The sequence below is a fragment of the Hippichthys cyanospilos genome, chromosome 21 (genome assembly GCF_059441005.1).
Source record: "Hippichthys cyanospilos isolate Australia breed blue-spotted pipefish chromosome 21, RoL_Hcya_1.0, whole genome shotgun sequence".
In the NCBI taxonomy this organism is placed as follows: domain Eukaryota; kingdom Metazoa; phylum Chordata; class Actinopteri; order Syngnathiformes; family Syngnathidae; genus Hippichthys; species Hippichthys cyanospilos.
Window position 1 is genome coordinate 2908303 of NC_142389.1, and position 18239 is coordinate 2926541.

The window sequence follows — 18239 nt, forward strand, 5'->3', positions numbered from 1 at the left end:
CAGCCACATCTAGACTTCCCTCTGGTTTTTCAGATCTCATCTTTCCCTTTCCCGCCTTCTGTATGTCTACAACACACACACATGCTCTCCCACCTATCCCTCCGTTGCTTCAGGCTACAACATGTGTGGCTGTCAGCTTTGGAGGGAGGGGTGCAGTCATGGGGATTGTTCAAGTGGATTATCAAGAGAAAATATGCTTCCTTGCCGTAAATCAGATACACCATCTTAAAGCATCAAACACAACCTTACGTTCTCCAGAGAAAGCCCCACGCGCTTTTATGTTCGTATTACTAGACAATGTAGCTCACCATGAATACAGAACAAATAAATTGCACTGCAGAAAGACAAAAAAAATGGAGCAGTCATAACTGGTGCAAAGGTACCAAACGTGGTGCACAAGGGGAATTTTTCCGATAATTTTGTAAATGTTTTTAATGGCGGAATAATTAAAGTGATTTATGATATTTTTTTGCTTCAAGCACTCAAATTGTTCAGTGGCATCAGTTCTATCCATACGTATGTAGGTTACATTGATTAACACCCAGAAAAAATTGAGGTGAAACACAAGTCAACAAAGAATGTTCTGTCTGCTGACATAGTTTGACTGCCTCTCAACGGAATGTTGCAAAAATCGCAGGAAAATCAATGTCATAAATCCTATTAAAATGCATGTCAAAAATTGTAATTATAATGATTTTATATGGTCCAAAATTTGGACAGTGATTATTTGTGTACTCAAAATCTCGCACGCCCAGCTCCAATCACATAGAAATGTCAGAATTGTTGCATTTTGAAATTGTACATGTTTTAATCATCTGCTGGAATTTTTAGATGTTTTTTTTTCCCATTGATTGTTTTATGATATCATAAAAAACGCAAAGGAGTTGCCATAATTTGTAACATAATGCCGCAAGGGTTAAACACACTTTAGTGTGATCACGCTGTAGATTCTACCAAGTAGAATATTGCAGTCAAATGTATTCCATTTCTCACCTTCTCATTCATCCAAGTTTGACTTATTTCCTTTCTGAAATGTTTGATGGAGAAAAAAAAAAATCACGGGATTTTCAATTTGAAGCCACATGCTTTTTGTAAAAACGTACCCTAAAGTCATCAGAAACAAAGAGACATGACAAACTGGCTTTTCAACGTTTCATGATATTAAACAAAAGCTTTGATCCCCTGACTTAAAAATGTGCTTTCATCTATTCTTTAAACACAATCAGATGAAGTTCCTGATGCAACAATACCCCACTGGACTGCAACTAAGGTTACATGACTGTGTATGACATACAACCTTATAAAGATCTCTTTGGTGCTCGTTGTAGTTTCAACAAGATGAGATCAGAAGCGATGCGGTGTAATGAACAAAACTACACAGAGAGATTGATTATTATTTAACATAGCAGCAACAGTCAGCTTGCTGAGGTTGAGCGTTCATTCAGCTTCACCATTTTTACCTCGAACTCTACGACTCAACCTAAGACTGCAAGAATCAGAGCCTCCTGAGTTTGCGAATACTCGATGAGAATTTCTTTGATGTATTTGGGAATCAAACAACTTTTAAAATCTATTCTCAAGGACTGGACTAATACGTTCTGATGTTTGCTACTCTTTTGAAGGAGCGCAACAAGAAGACATGAAGATTTTTCTCTTGGTCTGCTCGGAGCATATAAGCCTTCGGTCTTCAAAGTCAACTTTTTAGAACTTTTAACTATGTTCCAATGTTGATGTCTCACCCTGAACATTTCCAAAGTATGATTTTCCTTCACTGATAGATTTTCGTGCACATGAAACGAATTGAAGTGCGCTTATGATGACGGGAGCAAGACAGAAGTACTTCGTACCTACCCAATATCTCCCCCTAATGCCCGTGCAAGAGAAAATACACACCGACCTTATTCAAGTCTTTTTGTTTTGTTTTGATTCCGGAGATGACAGGAGAAATTTTGCACCGGGTCGGCCAAGTAAACAGCAAGCTTTCATTTATTAGCTACAACGTCGTACTGTAGAAAATGCTGAAGTGGCCAAAATGTGCCCACAGAAACCGATTTGATAGGAGAATCAGGTGTTAGTGAGAGCGGTGTATCAAGATGATGGATGGGTGCATGTTCCGGTCGACGGCATTGATCTACGTCATGAAGGGGGCAAGGCAGCTATTCGGTAAGGTGTGGTCCCTGCAAACGAGCCGTGTTACTTCCTGGTTAGAAACATCGGTACCAGAAAAGTCACATTTAATAAAACAATTGAATCGCCAATGGGCCAAACATAATTTATATGCACATATTGCACTGCGGAAAATATTTAAATATCACGTTGCGGCCCCTTTACCTTTGGAAGGATTAAAATACCATGATACAGATCCTTTAAGATGTTCCTGGACTGTAAAAAGGCCGATAAATGACCCTTCTTCAGACTAGAGTGTGCTCAAATAGCCTGTCCATATTTTGGATCTTATTTCACTTCGCTGGGTCTGTTCCTCTGACTGCTACAGTAAGTTCAAAACGATTCTTTTAGAGTGTATAACAAAACTAATGAGCCTCTGAGATAGTATGTCATAGCTAGAAGGGACAAAGACGCATGTGGATGCTCCCTCAAACAGAGTTGATGGTTTGATGGTAATCATCCCTAGAATTTCCCCCCCTTTTCTCTCTCCTCTACCATTTTCAGTATTAACTGTCTTCAGCTGTCATTCTCCTGCGGAATAAGACAGCCATCTGCTGCGAATCATGCCATGAGCGGATTCCAGCCGGCGCAGGCTTTGCAAGAAATGCAAACACAGGCATATGCAATAATGGAAGCGGACAAATCACAGTCACTGGCAGAAACAAACTAGCAAAACATGTTTGACGCATCGTAATGAAACTTGGGGAATTGAATCCAAAAAATAAACGTGGGCAAACATGATGACCTCAAAATAATAGCCGTTGGAATAAGATTACCGCAAGTGACGGAACATTACACGAGAACATTTTCAGGTGGCGTTTGAGACAAAGGTCACGACCGTGAATGTGACATGCATGGGGGACAACCACGCATGGATAAACCAAGAGATAACGAAATGATTAAAGCCATGATTGGAGCCTGATAACCCATCACATAAGCAACACTAACATGGCATGAAGAATACAGCGATAACACTCGAACGCAATGTCATGTACAAACAAGCGCAAGAGCTAGAGCACAAACACAAAGGCAACCATGAAACGGAATATAGGATTTTAGGAATTTAGTTCTATCTTGGAGGCAGCAGAAAAACAGGAAAAGGCAGCAAAGATTTATTTAATATAAGACAACAATGTTTGTTTATACAAATGTATGAAAATACAGGTAATTACTGCAAAATTAAATACAGTGGGCCCCCGTGTTACAAGATTAATCCGTCCTGCGGTTGGGCTCGTAAGGCGAATTCAGGGTAGCCTAGACGAGGCTAGCTTCGTATTTCTTGATTATCTCCAGTTACGTTTCCATACAAATCATCTTCTTAGTTTTCTTTTTAACATCACTGGCAAACTTGGGACCCATGGCTAACCCATTTAACTTTGAATTAAGCAGTAAAATGCGATATAAATACGGTTTTGTAACCACTCACGATCGAACAAATATTTTTACCGCTTCGCCATTTTGAAACGAGTGAGGCTGACCAATAACAGACCAGCATTGTAGTGACGCAGTGCATGGAAGCAGTTTGACGGCAATAGTAAATAAGTGCAACTACCTAAAAATGCCAGCAGATGGAGGCAAAACAACACAAATACAGCCAACCCCATCGGGTCATGACAGTTGCTTTTGTTGCAAAACCAGGAAAATGCCATGAAGAGGGGCCAAAATACATCAATATTCCACATCGCAACATGAAAAAAACCTAAGCCAGGAACGCTGTAACACGGGGGTCCACTGTAATTCGATTTCACCGCAGGTTTGGCGTTAAGCCAGTCATGAAATAAGTGCACTTATTTACTATTGCCGTCAAACTGCTTCCATGCACTGCGTCACTACAATGCTGGTCTGTTATTGGTCAGCCTCACTCGTTTCAAAATGGCGAAGCGGTAAAAATATTTGTTCGATCGTGAGTGGTTACAAAACCGTATTTATATCGCATTTTACTGCTGGTAGTTGGCTTCTTAATTCAGCTGTATCTGAGTCAGTGTGCTTTTTTTTTGGGTTAAAGAGTGACTTATCTGATATCACCTTAGAACACATTGAAGGCTTACAACTTACAGCACGTGTCCTAGATACTGTACATCAGGCTGTCTCCTCTCACTTTCTCTCTCGGAACTGCTGAGGTTGCTTCCATTAATTCTGCCTCCTCTGCTTCTTCCCTGCAGGGCAACTGCTATACTGTGCGCATGTTTATGCCAAGGGGCCTGAGGTCTTGGAGGTTGTGACCGTTTGAAGCTACAGCAAACTCCAACTGACCTTCACGTTTCAGGCCTCAGAGACAAAATAAAAAATGATGGCTCATCTTATACTATGCATGAAAGGTCACAGAAGACTTTTCAGCTATTAGTGCAAAATCATTAGTGTTTCATCAATCAGGAAAGACTTTATAGTGGATATTTCCAGACTGGCAGAAAATATGACGATTAATGCTAGCAGTGGCTCTGAGGTGAAACAAAAAGGAGTGTTTAAAATAAAAACAGCCAGAAAAATATCATTTAAAAATATCACCCTTCACAAAGACCTGTAAAAACGACTGAAGTCTTTGTCGAGAAACACGACCGACTCCATCCATCCATTGTCTACCGCTTCATCCGAGGTCGGGTCGCAGAGGGAGCAGCTTGAGCGGCTCCTATGGGAGGATCCCCAGACATGGTCCCTCCAGCGAGTTCTGGGTGGTCCCTGGGGTTGTCTCCCGGTGGGACAAGCCAGGAACACCTCACCAGGGAGGCGTCCAGGAGGCATCTAAAAAGGATGGGTACTCTGAACTGCTGTTCATCGGCACAAACAACAGTCAGGAACCGTAAGCCTATACGAAGGTGGAGGGAGGCTACCCTTTCGTCCACTGGGGTGGGGGAGAGTCCAACCCTTTGGAGAGGACTGATACCAGACCCCAAGCTGTGTGTGGAGTACGACTATATCAGTTAGGTACTTCTCGGCCTTGCGCACCAGCTCAGGCTCCTTCCCGGCCAGAGTGGTGACATTCCATGTCCCAAGAGCTCCAGTAGCTTCTGTAGCTGGGGTTGGGTCTGCCAAGATCTCCACCCTTGGCCACCACCAAGCTCGCTTCGCACCCGACCCCTTTGGCCCCTCCCACACGAGGAAGGGGTACTGAGACGTGCATGACTGTTTTCAGCATTTGCAGAGAACTGGTAATACATATTTTAGTTATTGTTACGTGCGCTTTGCTCTTTGTTGTTAACAAGAATGAGGGACTGTGTTGCTGAACAGGGCTGGCTCATGAACCCTCAGCGGGTGAGCAGGACACTGTTGCAGCTGAAGTCTGGACTCCATCCTCCTCCTGCACACCACTCACATATGATTTAAACCAGCGTACATGGAAGGAGTCATAATAATTCAACATGACATCCGTGGTATATAGGGAGAGGGGGTGAGTGGTAGTGGAAATCAGAGAAGGCGATGTTGCAAGAGAGGAGTGCTAGAGGGTAGACACATGCATGGCATGATACTTATTTTCATACCCATTAAGGCCCCAACATATATGACTAAAATATATGATCTTACTTGGTTGACAACCCTGGTTAGTGTTAGGCTAGGCTGTGCATATACAGAGACGGTCTGAACAAAAGATGCGGAAGTGGTCTTGTTTCTACTTTTTATTTCTTGCTTTGATGAGTGTATTACCAGGGAAAATGTGTGCACACAGAGATGCAAGAGTACAGTACACTACAGTACAGTACTAACATATTTCTCCATGTACAAATTGAGCTTTTTACCCTTATTTTCAACCCCATATTAGGGGCGGCGACTTATACCCGCATTACTCACAACCAAACCAAATTTGTCCACAGATCTGTGTTTGAAATAACATTAATTCGAATTAAGTAATATTTCTTTTAAAAGGCTTAAAGTGATGATCTATACACCTCTAATTTGATATAGTATGCATCTGTTTTAGCGCGTTTACACTTTCAAACGCATGTTCATCAAACGCCGCGTTATTGCCTCTTTGTTGTCAACGAGGTTGCGTGGATAATTTTTATGGTGCATCTGACCCATTATGAAAAGGAAAAGACGGCTTGGCTTGTCCGTTCAAGAGGCCGAATTGTACCTGGAGAAATATGGTATTCACCGTTCCCCGTTAACCGCGAAAAACGAAGGGAAAATGCCATCCCAGAGCAAATTAATTTGGTATCTCACCGTACCACTAACTCACATCGGGTCGGGACTTGGGTCGGGATTTGCAGAGTAAAGCAAAACTGGACTGTGGATTTTTCTTTTCTCACTCAACATCTTACAACACTGTAGTACACATCATATACAAGAGTCCAGATGCCTTTTTCCCTGAAGCTATTCTTTCATTTAGTGTTTTCATGATGCACAAGGAGTGTTTTATGTAGCAGGTTGAATAGCAGTTCAATTGGGCTGTGCTCTGGTGACCACAGGGTTCATAAAATGTGATTCACACATGCTCTATTGATGTATTGAGTGATGAATTGCGTACTATTAAGCTGCAACCACGAAGCAGCTAAGCCTTTGAAACGCATCCATCTGCATGTAAAAGCTTACAGGAATTGTTAATTAAATCATACTGCATTTGCTTGTAAATGGGAATTTATAGTTACAGCGCAACATGGAACGCTTGCCGCGCGCGAGTTCGGTACCGCCGGCGGCTTGATATCGTATGCGGCGTGCAGAAAGTGCTGATGGCGACATCGTGGTGTCACCATAGGTCTTTTCACGGGAGCCCCCGTTTAATGAAGAGTTACACAGATTGCGTGTAATTGCCACAAATGTAACCTTAATAAATTCCATCATCTCGCCGTTGGAAACGGTGAGCAATGATGCTGCACATTTTCTTCGTTAGTTTTATAACAGCCAGACATAAAACGCTATCATATTTCTAACCAAAGGCAAGCAGCATAATGAAATGGATAAGATGATACCGGATAAAAATACAGCCCTCTTGAGGAAAGAAATCAACTGACATCAAATTCAATGAAAGAAACATACTCTTTGAATATTCAAACAGCGCGCGAATCAGGCAGGTAAGGCAAGGACGGATAATGGGATGCAGACGAGGGGTACCTGGCACGGCGGAATCTAATCGACGGCTTAATTGGTATGACCGACGAAGACAAATTGAAATGGGTCAGCCGATCCAAAATGAAGGCGGGCGGAAGGAGACGGCTCATTGTGTGCACGTGTAGTTCGATACATACGGACACAAAGCAGATAACCAGTAAAGGTGGCCAAATGCTTCATAGTACTCTAAAAAATTGGCCCAAAACTTCAAGAACATAACTAAGCTGATGTTTACAAATTCACTTTTTCATTATGATTTGAGTCCTGCCGCTTATAGTGTGGTGCGGCTTATCTGCTGTTTTTTTTTTTTTTTTTCTACTGGTCAAGCAAATGTGTCTTCAAGGGGTCAGTTTATGGACCAACTATGAAATAGAACTGAAAAGATGTGAATCAAAAATATGTTATTAAAAAATATATCTCTAAATTGAATAAGATCTTGTATAAAAGTTTGTGACGTGTAAATTTGATATACGATATGCAGTATATATGACTGTATTTATAAATTATGATTGTATTTATTATTTATTTGCATTGTGTGCTGTTTCACGAAAAAAAAATCTACAAATTAAACAACGGGAGACAGAATGCTAACAAAGTATTGATTTCGAGTACAGTATTCTGTTGCTTATATCCATTTTCTATATCTATAATGTTGTGACTAAATATGCAGGTGTGTTGAGTTTGTTAAAGAGAGGATGTTGCAGTTGGGGGACAATTAAAAACATAAGTAAAAGTTTCATATTACCACCATATACATGCGGCTTATAGTCCAGTGCGGCTTATCCGCAGCGAATTGCTCCATTTTTGCTGCTGTGGCTTATAGTCCGTAAAATCCGGTATTTTTCTGTCCTAGTTTGAGTTCTGGGGCCTAGCTATGCAAAAGAGTCGAAAAGGCTTCACCTGGAGGATGTGTGTCACACTTGAGTGCAGAGGCCCAATCTTTTGAACGGTGCCTCTGTTGTGGGCCGGCTAATTGAGCCAGATCAATTCGCACAGAGCGCAAGCAGGTTGGCACAGTTGCCACATCAAAGAGATTCTAATAACTGCACACTGTGGCCATTATCGAGCTTGGAAATGCCATATTTGCGTTTGCTTCAAAGTGAGCATGGCCGTGCTGCGAATTAGTGACGATATAGGCCATTGCAATTATTTTTTTTCTTGAAGGCAAGACTATTTGGAAAGGTAAGTTAAACAGATATGAACCGGGTACAAGTCAGCAATTTTTAATATGTAATCGTAATTTATCGATCAAATCGTAACCGCATGGTGTCTATATTAACGTATTCAGTGCCAGCTATTTTCAGACACTCCTTTACTCTAATATTTGAAGAAAAAAATACTGTGAATAAAGTGGACCCCCGGTTTACGACGTCCCTGCCTTACATTTTTTTTCACCTTATGACGTGGACCGTGATGTTATTTGTCCCCTCTTTACACCATTTTTTCAAAAACTCTAACTTTTCAAACTTGGCGGTCAGTGTGCGTGCGTGACCGCGCTCATACGTCAGGCTACATGCGTCATTGCCTACGTCACTACAATGCTGGTCTGCTATTGGTCGACGTCACAACTCCCAAAGATACTGGTCTGCTATTGGTCGGCGTCACAGAGTCACTAAGATGCTGTCCTGCTGTTGGTCGGCGTCATGGTTTGAAAATGGTGGCATGTTAAAGATTTGTTCTCGTGTGAGTGCTTACCGGAGAGGCTAGGCTAGGCTAGGCTAGGCTGTCCTCACTAGGGAATATGGCCTAACAAGCTCGTCGCGTCTCTCAAAGATAAATAAATCCTTTAAAGACTTTTTTATTTACGATATTTCATTGTATATATGTATATTATATAAAAGTGGCGCTTACTATACTATTTTGTTACCAAATTTTAATATGTATATACAATTTTAAGATTAGTTAAGATCCCAAAGGATTAATCTCGTAAACCGGGGGCCAGGGTACCTGGAATTGATGATCTGGACTCTGTAAAAATTGCAAATACATATTTGGGAAAGAATCAGTGATAGCTTTGTTCATTAGTTTCCCGCACACGATGTCTGACAAAGACATTTTGTCTTTCTTTTGAAACCGGGTCTCCCTCTGCCTCATTTATCCGGCAACCTTTCTATCCTTATCCGCCGTTGTCTACAGTCCACAATGGTTTCTGGTTAGTCTCTGGGTTTCACACTCAAGCTCACAGCTGGCCACGGTTTTCTCTCCGCTCGGTGAAATCATTTACCGCAAGCAGCGATCCTGCAAATGATTGAAGTCTAATTAGATGGCATAGACAGTGGAAACCAGTGAAGGTGTTTGGGAGCCAGCGTGTCAGATGGTCCGTCTCACTCTCGCTGGCTTTGTCCTTCAAAACTAAGAGTTCTGCAGTGTAAGTGGGGAGGGAGGGTAGTGTGTCAATGCCCAGAGAAGCTAATTATGCTGTAGAAAAATGACAGCCCAAAGAGGATGATTAGAATATTTTTTTGATTAATGCAGGAGCTATTTAGTCCTTTATATGCACCCGAAGAGGTACTTTAGTATTGTGCAGCCTTATTTAATAACTGAGCGTTAGAAATTGCTCTTTTAAATGATTTTATGGAATTGTTGCTATTTCTTTAAGTCCCATCCAACTGCATCTCAGGGAAATAAAAACAACAATCACGCCTGAGTGAGTTTGACAGCAGATTGCAAAGAGACATTACCTGTTTTATAATGACGTCGAGTGAGGGTATAAATTCAGCCGAATGTTAGTACTAAACAGTCCTCGGCACGTTCGTTTCAAACTTGTGTTTTTTTGTCCATTATTGATGATAGTTTTATCTTCGTATTTGTTTTAAAGTTACTGTTTTTTTTCTGCACTCTAGGTCCATGCCCAAGGAGTGCCTTTGGCATGTGCGTTTACAGTCAACTCGTCTGTTTGGTGTGCAGGGAACCTTCACAGCTTGTCTCTCCGCTATATAGCGTTTTTTTTTTTTTTTTAATGACAAGGGTTATTGGAAAAAGGCAACCACTAGCATGCCAGTACAATTGGCATTTTCGCTCATCTTTCAAGGCCGACAGAATATTGTGTGCGGTGTCTGTAAAAATGGATGTTATCATATGAAAGATTGATTTCCATTCCTTACTTTGAATTGCATGTAGGTAATATCTGTGCGGTAGGTGTGGAAATACTGCCATCCAATGGTCACAGTTATCACCACACTGGTAAATATTAGTCAAGAGTGTTAGCTACTGTACATAAAAAAACATTTGGTGCAAATTTTGTTATTTATCATTTTTATCTTATTTAATCCATCCATTATCTTGACCTCTTATCCTCACGGGGTTTGTGAGGTCACATGGAACCTTACTCAGCTATCGTCAGGCAGTAGAGGGGGCACCCTGAACTGATTGACCAGCCAATCGCAGGGCACACAATAACATTCAGATTCAAAAACGTATCTAAGGGAAATTTGGAGTGTCCAATATACCTATCGGGCATGATTTTGGGAAACATGGTTTGAAAACCAGGTAAAAACATGCAGGCATGGGAGAATATTAAAACTCCACAGAGGAAGTCCAAATCCTGAATCAAACACTTCTTTAATTTACTTAACTATTTTATTCATCTTATTATTTTGCTTATAATTTTTACACTGTAATCAGATGTTTGAGAATAAATCAGAATCATCCCAATATTTTTTTTTTATACCGCCGCCGGTTGGTCCGAATCCTCCGTTCCGTTGCAAAGCGGCGCGGCCATTCGTCTTCTTTCCATTAAAGCAAACCGATTTCTTTTTTTTTTTAAAGGCTTCCAAGCCACCGCAGCACTGTTTTGCATTTCAGCGAGGTATGGAAGGCGGGAAAGGAGCCAAGGGCATTCCACACACACCGCCACTGCAATAGCGGACAGAGGAAACACGGCAAGAAATGAGAATTGAGCCATACTGCTGAGCGAGCGCTGGCATTCCCAAAAATCTGTCCAATTACCGAGCCGTATTTACGATAGAATATATTCCCCGAATTATCCACATAATTAGGCCGCGCCCTGAGGGTGGGAAGCGGGCCTCGTCTCCGCCGACGTTGTCAGCAACCATCTGTAACAGCACTTTGAGCCGGAGGTCACCCGGCGTTGAGTCAAACTGCGGGCTCGACTCTCTTAATGCTGCTAAATCATCAGAGAAGTCACCTTTAAAAGATAATGCGAAGACTGCTGACCGACTGAAGCCCACCCGCGGGGAGATTCTTTTGCCGCCAATATAAATGTGATATTGACAGCCGGGATGCCCCTTGAGACAAAAGGGACGGACAAGAAGTGGAAGGACGCGAGGATAAACAAAGACGGGAGGAGTTAAACCCCGCGATGCATGTGACTCAGAGTTGATGGGCCGGCGCAAGCACTGTGTTACCATAAACATTTGCAGTTCGCTTTACTGAGGCGCTTTAATGATGCTTTTTGCATAATTTTCCCACAGTAATGTGAAATGAAGGGCAGGCCGAGCCTTTATGTTGTTTCCTGTAGCTCCGGCGCCGCGATTATGTATCGGCGACTTTAATGAGGCTGGCGAAAACGTCGCACGTCCTTCCTCTTAAAATGTATAAAACCAGCTCCGCTACCAAAATATAGTGAAGAACGAAACCATTGGCGACGTTGCGAAACTTTGAGATGGGTAAAGGAGAACATAAAATGTTCAAAGCGGGTCATGTTCATGACTCGCAAAGTTACCAGGATCCTTGACAATGTTTGATCTTTGAATCGACTGAATTGATACTGGAAAAAATGAGCGTCCACTACTGGAGGAAAGACTGGGCTTGGGCTTTTTTCTTCTAGATAATACCACGGGATAATGATTTGCATTATCTTGCATCATCTTCCTCATATGGATAAATCTTTTCAATCTACTCCATATAATCCTCAGAATGTAAGTCTATTCCTTTATTAGTGGTTCATTATTACTGCCCTTAAAGCTCTATTACTGTTTTTTTTTTTTTTTGTTTTATTGCCAACCTTACTCTTTGCTCGATTATGGAACACATTCCACCCCAGGAAGTGACCGGTGTATTTCTAAGCATATGACAATAAAACTCTTGAATCTTGTGCAAATGTGACATCATTTTCATTTGACAGCAAGTGCTAAAGTGGCCACTCACTGATGGATTAAAAAATGGTGGATTTTGCTGTTTAAATCCTATTCCATAAATGCAATATTACTCACAAAACTATGATTAGACTAATAGCTTCAAGTAGAGTATTAGTGTGAAGGATTAAAACTTCTCTTTTTTACCTTTAACAGTTCATCTATTTGGGCTTTGTTTAGCTTGACCTCTGGCTTTACCTCTGGCCGCTGTTGAAATTACATTTTATCACGAGGAAGGACGGTGTGGCTTCAATCGAGAGCAGTCTGTAAGTTTTACGTAAGAATGTTGTTATTTATGATAATATGCATCAAAATTAGTTTGCTGATCCCACAACTTGTGACTGTGGATAACATGCTAGCTAATATTGATTCTTATTTTCAGGATGTTGTTATATAGTGCTGCCTTGTATGTGTTAGCTCGTTAGCATTTTCATTTGTGCCAGGTATTTCCCTTTGATATATGTTAGCATGTGCAAAATTTTGCATTGATAAGTACTCATTTGCATCTAATTAGTGTTTTGTATTGAAATGAATGGCATTTATAATTCAATTATATGATTGATTCAATAAATGCATATTTGGGTACATTTTTGCACATTTTGAGGCAGTAGTCTCAAAAGTATTTTTGAGACCACATTAGAATTGCAGTTCTTGTTTTTTTTACTAAGATACTTCATACTCTAGCGACATTTCCATTGGAAAGAAAGCCAACAGTGTTTTCAAACTGCGATAAAAAATAAATATGCCACTGTATGAGATATTTTTTTTCTTAATTGCAGCTGCACAAAGAGAGGGTAAGAAATGTTCATAATAGAAGCTTTGGTCTAATTCCAAGTGCCATCAGCAGAAGTCAGCGGCAGCCAGAATCGGGATGATTTCCATAAAGACTGGCTGTTGTCTGAAAGCAAGCAGCTGTCAGACGGAATTACTTCTCTGACACAGACACCACAATTGAGGGTGCCCTTCCTGTAATTCAGTCTGATTGGCTCAAGGGGAAAATGGCAGCCTGTGGAGAGCAAGGTGAGTGGCGGCTTGACAGGTTGGAATCTGAAAATGCGGGATGCTGCATTTACCTGTTATCATTGACTCTGTTCATCGTTTTCCTTTTTTTTTTTTTTTTCCTCTTTCGGGCCATCCGGACAAATTGAAACGGGAAATAGACATCGCTTTTGTTTTCAAGAATTCCGTTATGTATTTTTGACAATCTCTTTTTGTGACATTTGATGCAGTGTGAAAATTTACAGTTAAAGTGGATGGGAGGATTGGGGGGGGGGGAAGTCTGACGCTATTCATTTATTCTTCATGCCCAAAGGCTTGATTTAAAAGGGACATTAATGATTAGAAATTACCGGTTATGAACTTAAATCTTTTCATCTTAATCCTCTGAAATTAGTATTGGAACATTTTCAGAAAATCGCGCACAGACCTGGAAATAAAATACGCATCTACATATTAACCAGTATTCTCACAGAGAAAAATAAGGGAAATTGTTTTGTGCGATTAGCGGTAAATAAATACCAAATAAATGAAGAATAATAAAAACATCCCACTTGTGCACATTACGCATATCACAGCATTCATGATCAGAATCATTTTATTTGGTTTTGTGTATTCCCGCCACAGAAAAAGAGGCACAAACACTCCCCAGCAATGCTTCGAGATCTTATCTGCGAGGTGAGTGACAGTCGAGGGGGGCACAGGGGGAAGTGTCCTTTTGGTGTCTTAATTATGGCTCTTCTCCTCCCTCTCGCTGTCACCATCCCCAGGGGAGGGCAAGACAAAAGCGGGCCAATGTTTCATCTCTGGTGCATTGGAATTTCACATTCCGAGGGGAGTAAAAAAAAAAAAAAAAAAAAAGTGACATCCGGCTGTTCTACCGCATATCAAGACGCAATCAGCTTTCCCCTTTGTGTCTCTTTTCCGTTCAGATCTGTGTTTAAAATAAGGCTTTTTCATAGTAAATGCGGTTTTACAACTTTAGGGCAGCGGAAAAAGGCCCCAAATTGATTACGGTGATGGTTTGGCTTAATGAGCTCAAAGCCGGTGGCTCTTATTTGTTCTTAAGCTATTACTTTGCAGGAGAGAGATATAGGTGACTAAATGGAAGGCGAGTGTGTTAGAAAGCAATTGGAAACTAACCGTGAGCCAAAAAGCGTTTAGGTTAGCTACCGACAAGAAAAACGATTCTTCTTACAGTTTGATGTGACTTTTAGCAAGACTTTATATCACCGGACTGTTGTTATTATCTATTTTTGTCATTATTTGTGAGTACAGATGAAGCATCAGTCTTGTTTCTGTTGTTATTTATTTTATTGTATTTTACCATGATTCACCAAATATTAGACATGTGCGTGTAAGACGCATCCTTAATTTGGGGGTCAAATTCTGGTGTTTTCAATGTTACCGTGTACTACGCTTCATATTTTCTTGTTCATATCCATAAAATACACTTGTTGAGTCAGATTTCCCGTATTGTGAGCGGTCAGTGAACGCCTCACCGCTTTAATGTTGAATGCTCTCAAAGCCGTTGGTGATTCCTTTTCCTCGTGACGTGGTTCGAGTTCATTTTACCCTAAATAGCTGAAGCTGAGCAGCATTCGTGTTTCACCAAGTTTATGATTGGTGTATACGCCAAAAGACCGCAAATAATAAACGACTCAAATGGATTACCTTTCCGTGTTCTCTAACTGGTGCAGACATCATAACTTTTACATGATCCTTTCAGTTTTCGTATATTTCTGAGTGTGAACAAGGATGGACCCGGACGTAGGTTCAGTCTGCTTGCTTCTTTTATGGAAAATAATGCCATCGCTTCAGCTAACTTGACCTGCTGTTAGCTGCAACAGGCAACTTGACGTCCCTCTCGCTCGTCCCATGACGGCAATTATTTTAACAATGAACAAATCTGATTCAAAGGATGGGGATCATTTTCAAGCTAACGCAGAGCTTGCTAATGAGCTAATCGCCAGGAGTGCCGGGGAGAGAAAACCAGAAAACACGCAGGATAGCGAGGACTGCAGTTCGACACCTATGAAGTAAAGATTTAATTACTTTTCAAGGTCCGGTTGTTTCTGCCGCCGTGGAACAGAGAGCGGGTAGGCTAGCAAAAAGTTAGCCTGCTCTTACCTGTTGATGTAAAAAAACTGTACTTCGCTAATATGCAGAAGCCGAGCGAACGGTCGCTTTGAATACAAAGCACATTTTGTTTGTCGCGGAAAATATCCTTAAAAACGTCGGGTTGGCACAGAAGAGGAAATGGAATTCGAGTGGCTGACGAACGACGACTGAGATTGCCGGTACAGGCATTAGAGAGATGCAGGGGGAGTCTATAAAAGCAAACTACTCCTTAATGCCTCTCACAAGTGTGATAAAAGCAGAGTGCTGTAGCACAGATCATTTGCCGGATGGTTTGTATGAACATAACGCACATGCTAACATTCTTAAAACGGTCAACGTTGTCGTGTCGGACCAGGACCTCCAGCCTGGCAATATTGACTGAGGAAAGGGCAGCAATGCAAAGTACGGTCTTAAAAATGAGACAGGTAAAGAGCAAGACATCTTATCAGTATTCTGGGAGGATGGCCTCTTATAAATATTGGAAGAAGGACACCGGTGGGGAGAGGGGAAGAGCCAAATGGTGCATTTGAGAAATGGCACACCTGAGCACCACCAGAGAATATCATCTCCTGCTGTCAGATCTCATCCCATTTGATCAAAATAATTGCCACCCTCATCGTTATCATCAAGTCTGTCATCTGCAGGGGCGCCGTTGCCATTCTCCATCTCATCAGTGCTTCTTTGCCTTCCGTAAGGAGGCGGCTGAGGATTTCGGGATCGGATAAAATACACGGGATCTCGAGTAAGAAAAATCACTCGCGGCTATCACCATATTCATTGCTTTAGTGTGACCGACGTGGAGACTCTCAGACACAAAAATAGCTTGATTTAGCTCGCGCCGGCTCCTCAAAGATGAGAGGCGGCCCTGGTGAGCGTTTGCCTCCGTTGATTTTTCTTTCAGTCTTAAAAGGTAGAAGACATGAACTTTTTGATGATTCAAATTTTGAAAGGCGATGATTGCTTATGAGGCTTGGCGGGGCTTTGTAATGTAACACTCTGGTATATTTAAAACACAGTTGAACCTCAGAGGTTTGATTTAAAAGTTTAGCGGATTTTTTTTGATGAGCAAATCTTTTTGACTGGCAAACTCATTTCAACATATTTTATATATATTTTATACATCCGCAGTTGGGCTCTTAAAGCGAATTCGCCGTATGAAGGGCAATCCAAATGGCTAATTCGTTTACAACCCCAGGTAAGAACTTGTACATTCATATTAAAAATTGGTACCAAAATTTTATAGTAAGTGCTACTTATATATAATATACATGTATACAATTGGAAAACATCATAAATAAAAAGTATAGAAAGAATTTATTTACCTTTGAGTGGCGCTTGTTATGCCCATATTCCCTAGCAAGGGTAGCCTAGCCTAGGCTAGTTTAGCTATCTTAGCTTGATTATCTCCAGCTTCTTTTCAATATAAATCATCTTCTTCTCTCTTTAACATCACTAGCGATCCATGGTTAACCCTTTCAACTTTGAATTAAGCAGTAAAATGCACTATATAGTGGTTTTGTAACCACTCAAAGTCTAACAAAGCTTTTCCGTTCCGCCATTTTGAAATGAGTGAGGCCGACCAATAGCAGACCACCATCTCCGCGAGGAGACGCCGACCAATAGCAATAGTAAATAAGTGCAATTACCTAAAAACGCCTGCAGATAGAAAAAACAACACAAATACAGCCAAGCCCCTGGGGTCATGACAGTTGTTTTGGGCGCAAAACCGGGAACATATCATAAAGAGGGGATGAAAAAACTCAGTATTCCACGTGGCAACATGAAAATAACATCAGGGACGTTGTAACACGGGGGTCCACTGTATTCCATTTTGAAACTCCCATAGCCAGTTTACATTCTGTGGCGCATCAACACGTGTCAAGTTCATGCTTTTTTTAAAAAAAAAAAAAAGTACAATAATGCATCTATAGAGCGCGTGTGACAACGTGCCACACGCTAGGAAGTTCAAAGAGCACCTACCTTGGCCATTTGCGCCTGCACCCCAGTGGCTTTGAGAGACGACACGGCTTTCTGTGCTGCAGCCGGGCTGTCAAAATCAACAAAGCCATAGCCTGAAGAGGGGGAAAAGAAAGAAATGCAAAGGGGGAGAAAATAAATAAAGACAGGCATTAGTAAATTAAAAAAAAAAAAAAAAAAAAAACACGGCTAACAAGGAGAATGACAGACGCTTGGTAATTGTAGCAGTAATAGGTTAGTAACATGACTACAGAGGCTGCCAGTTCTTATATCTGGTGAGCACTACATTGTTTGATAATTAGCGGCACTGACGTTCAGGGGGATGCTATGCATCTTAATTAGAGGCACGGATGAGCGGGTTTCTAATAACAAACTGCGGAACCTTGCTCACCTCAACCTCCGCACAAAACACACGCGCGGGCGTTCTCTCATACACACAGCACATGAATGCAAATATGATCTTTTTCAGTATAATCAAGTACATGCTTGTAATAAGGGCGCCAGAATCAATGGCCGATTGATCAAGTTAACTCATAAAAAATGTGTGAATGCCCTTTGACCTTTTGTCACCACTGACCGGTCAACACTTGTGATTTTTACTGCGGGGGGTGGCAGTGACTGCTCCCAACTGAAGCGGCACCGTCCTTCCTCACTACAAAATGTAATACCAACAGCTGCCAGAGGCGGCGCCAAAAAACTAAGACTAACTCAACTAAAAAACATAGCTGGGCTATGTAGCAGCTCAGCCGTTTGAAGAGTGCAACAAACTATGTTTTTATGAAAATTATGCATTTTCATGTGTTATTTATTGACTTTAGGGGTCGGAAGGTTTTTGTGACTCTT

The 18239-nt window shown here is 41.3% G+C and overlaps 1 protein-coding gene across 1 annotated transcript in view; it reads right to left on the reverse strand.

The window, feature by feature from the left end:
- rbms3 (RNA binding motif, single stranded interacting protein) overlaps nucleotides 1-18239 on the reverse strand; it is a 190716-nt gene that overhangs the window by 102930 nt on the left and 69547 nt on the right. The window contains exon 4 of the mRNA XM_088404487.1: nucleotides 17400-17491. Within this exon, the coding sequence (XP_088260613.1) occupies nucleotides 17400-17491 (92 nt within the window). The remainder of the gene's footprint in view (nucleotides 1-17399; nucleotides 17492-18239) is intronic.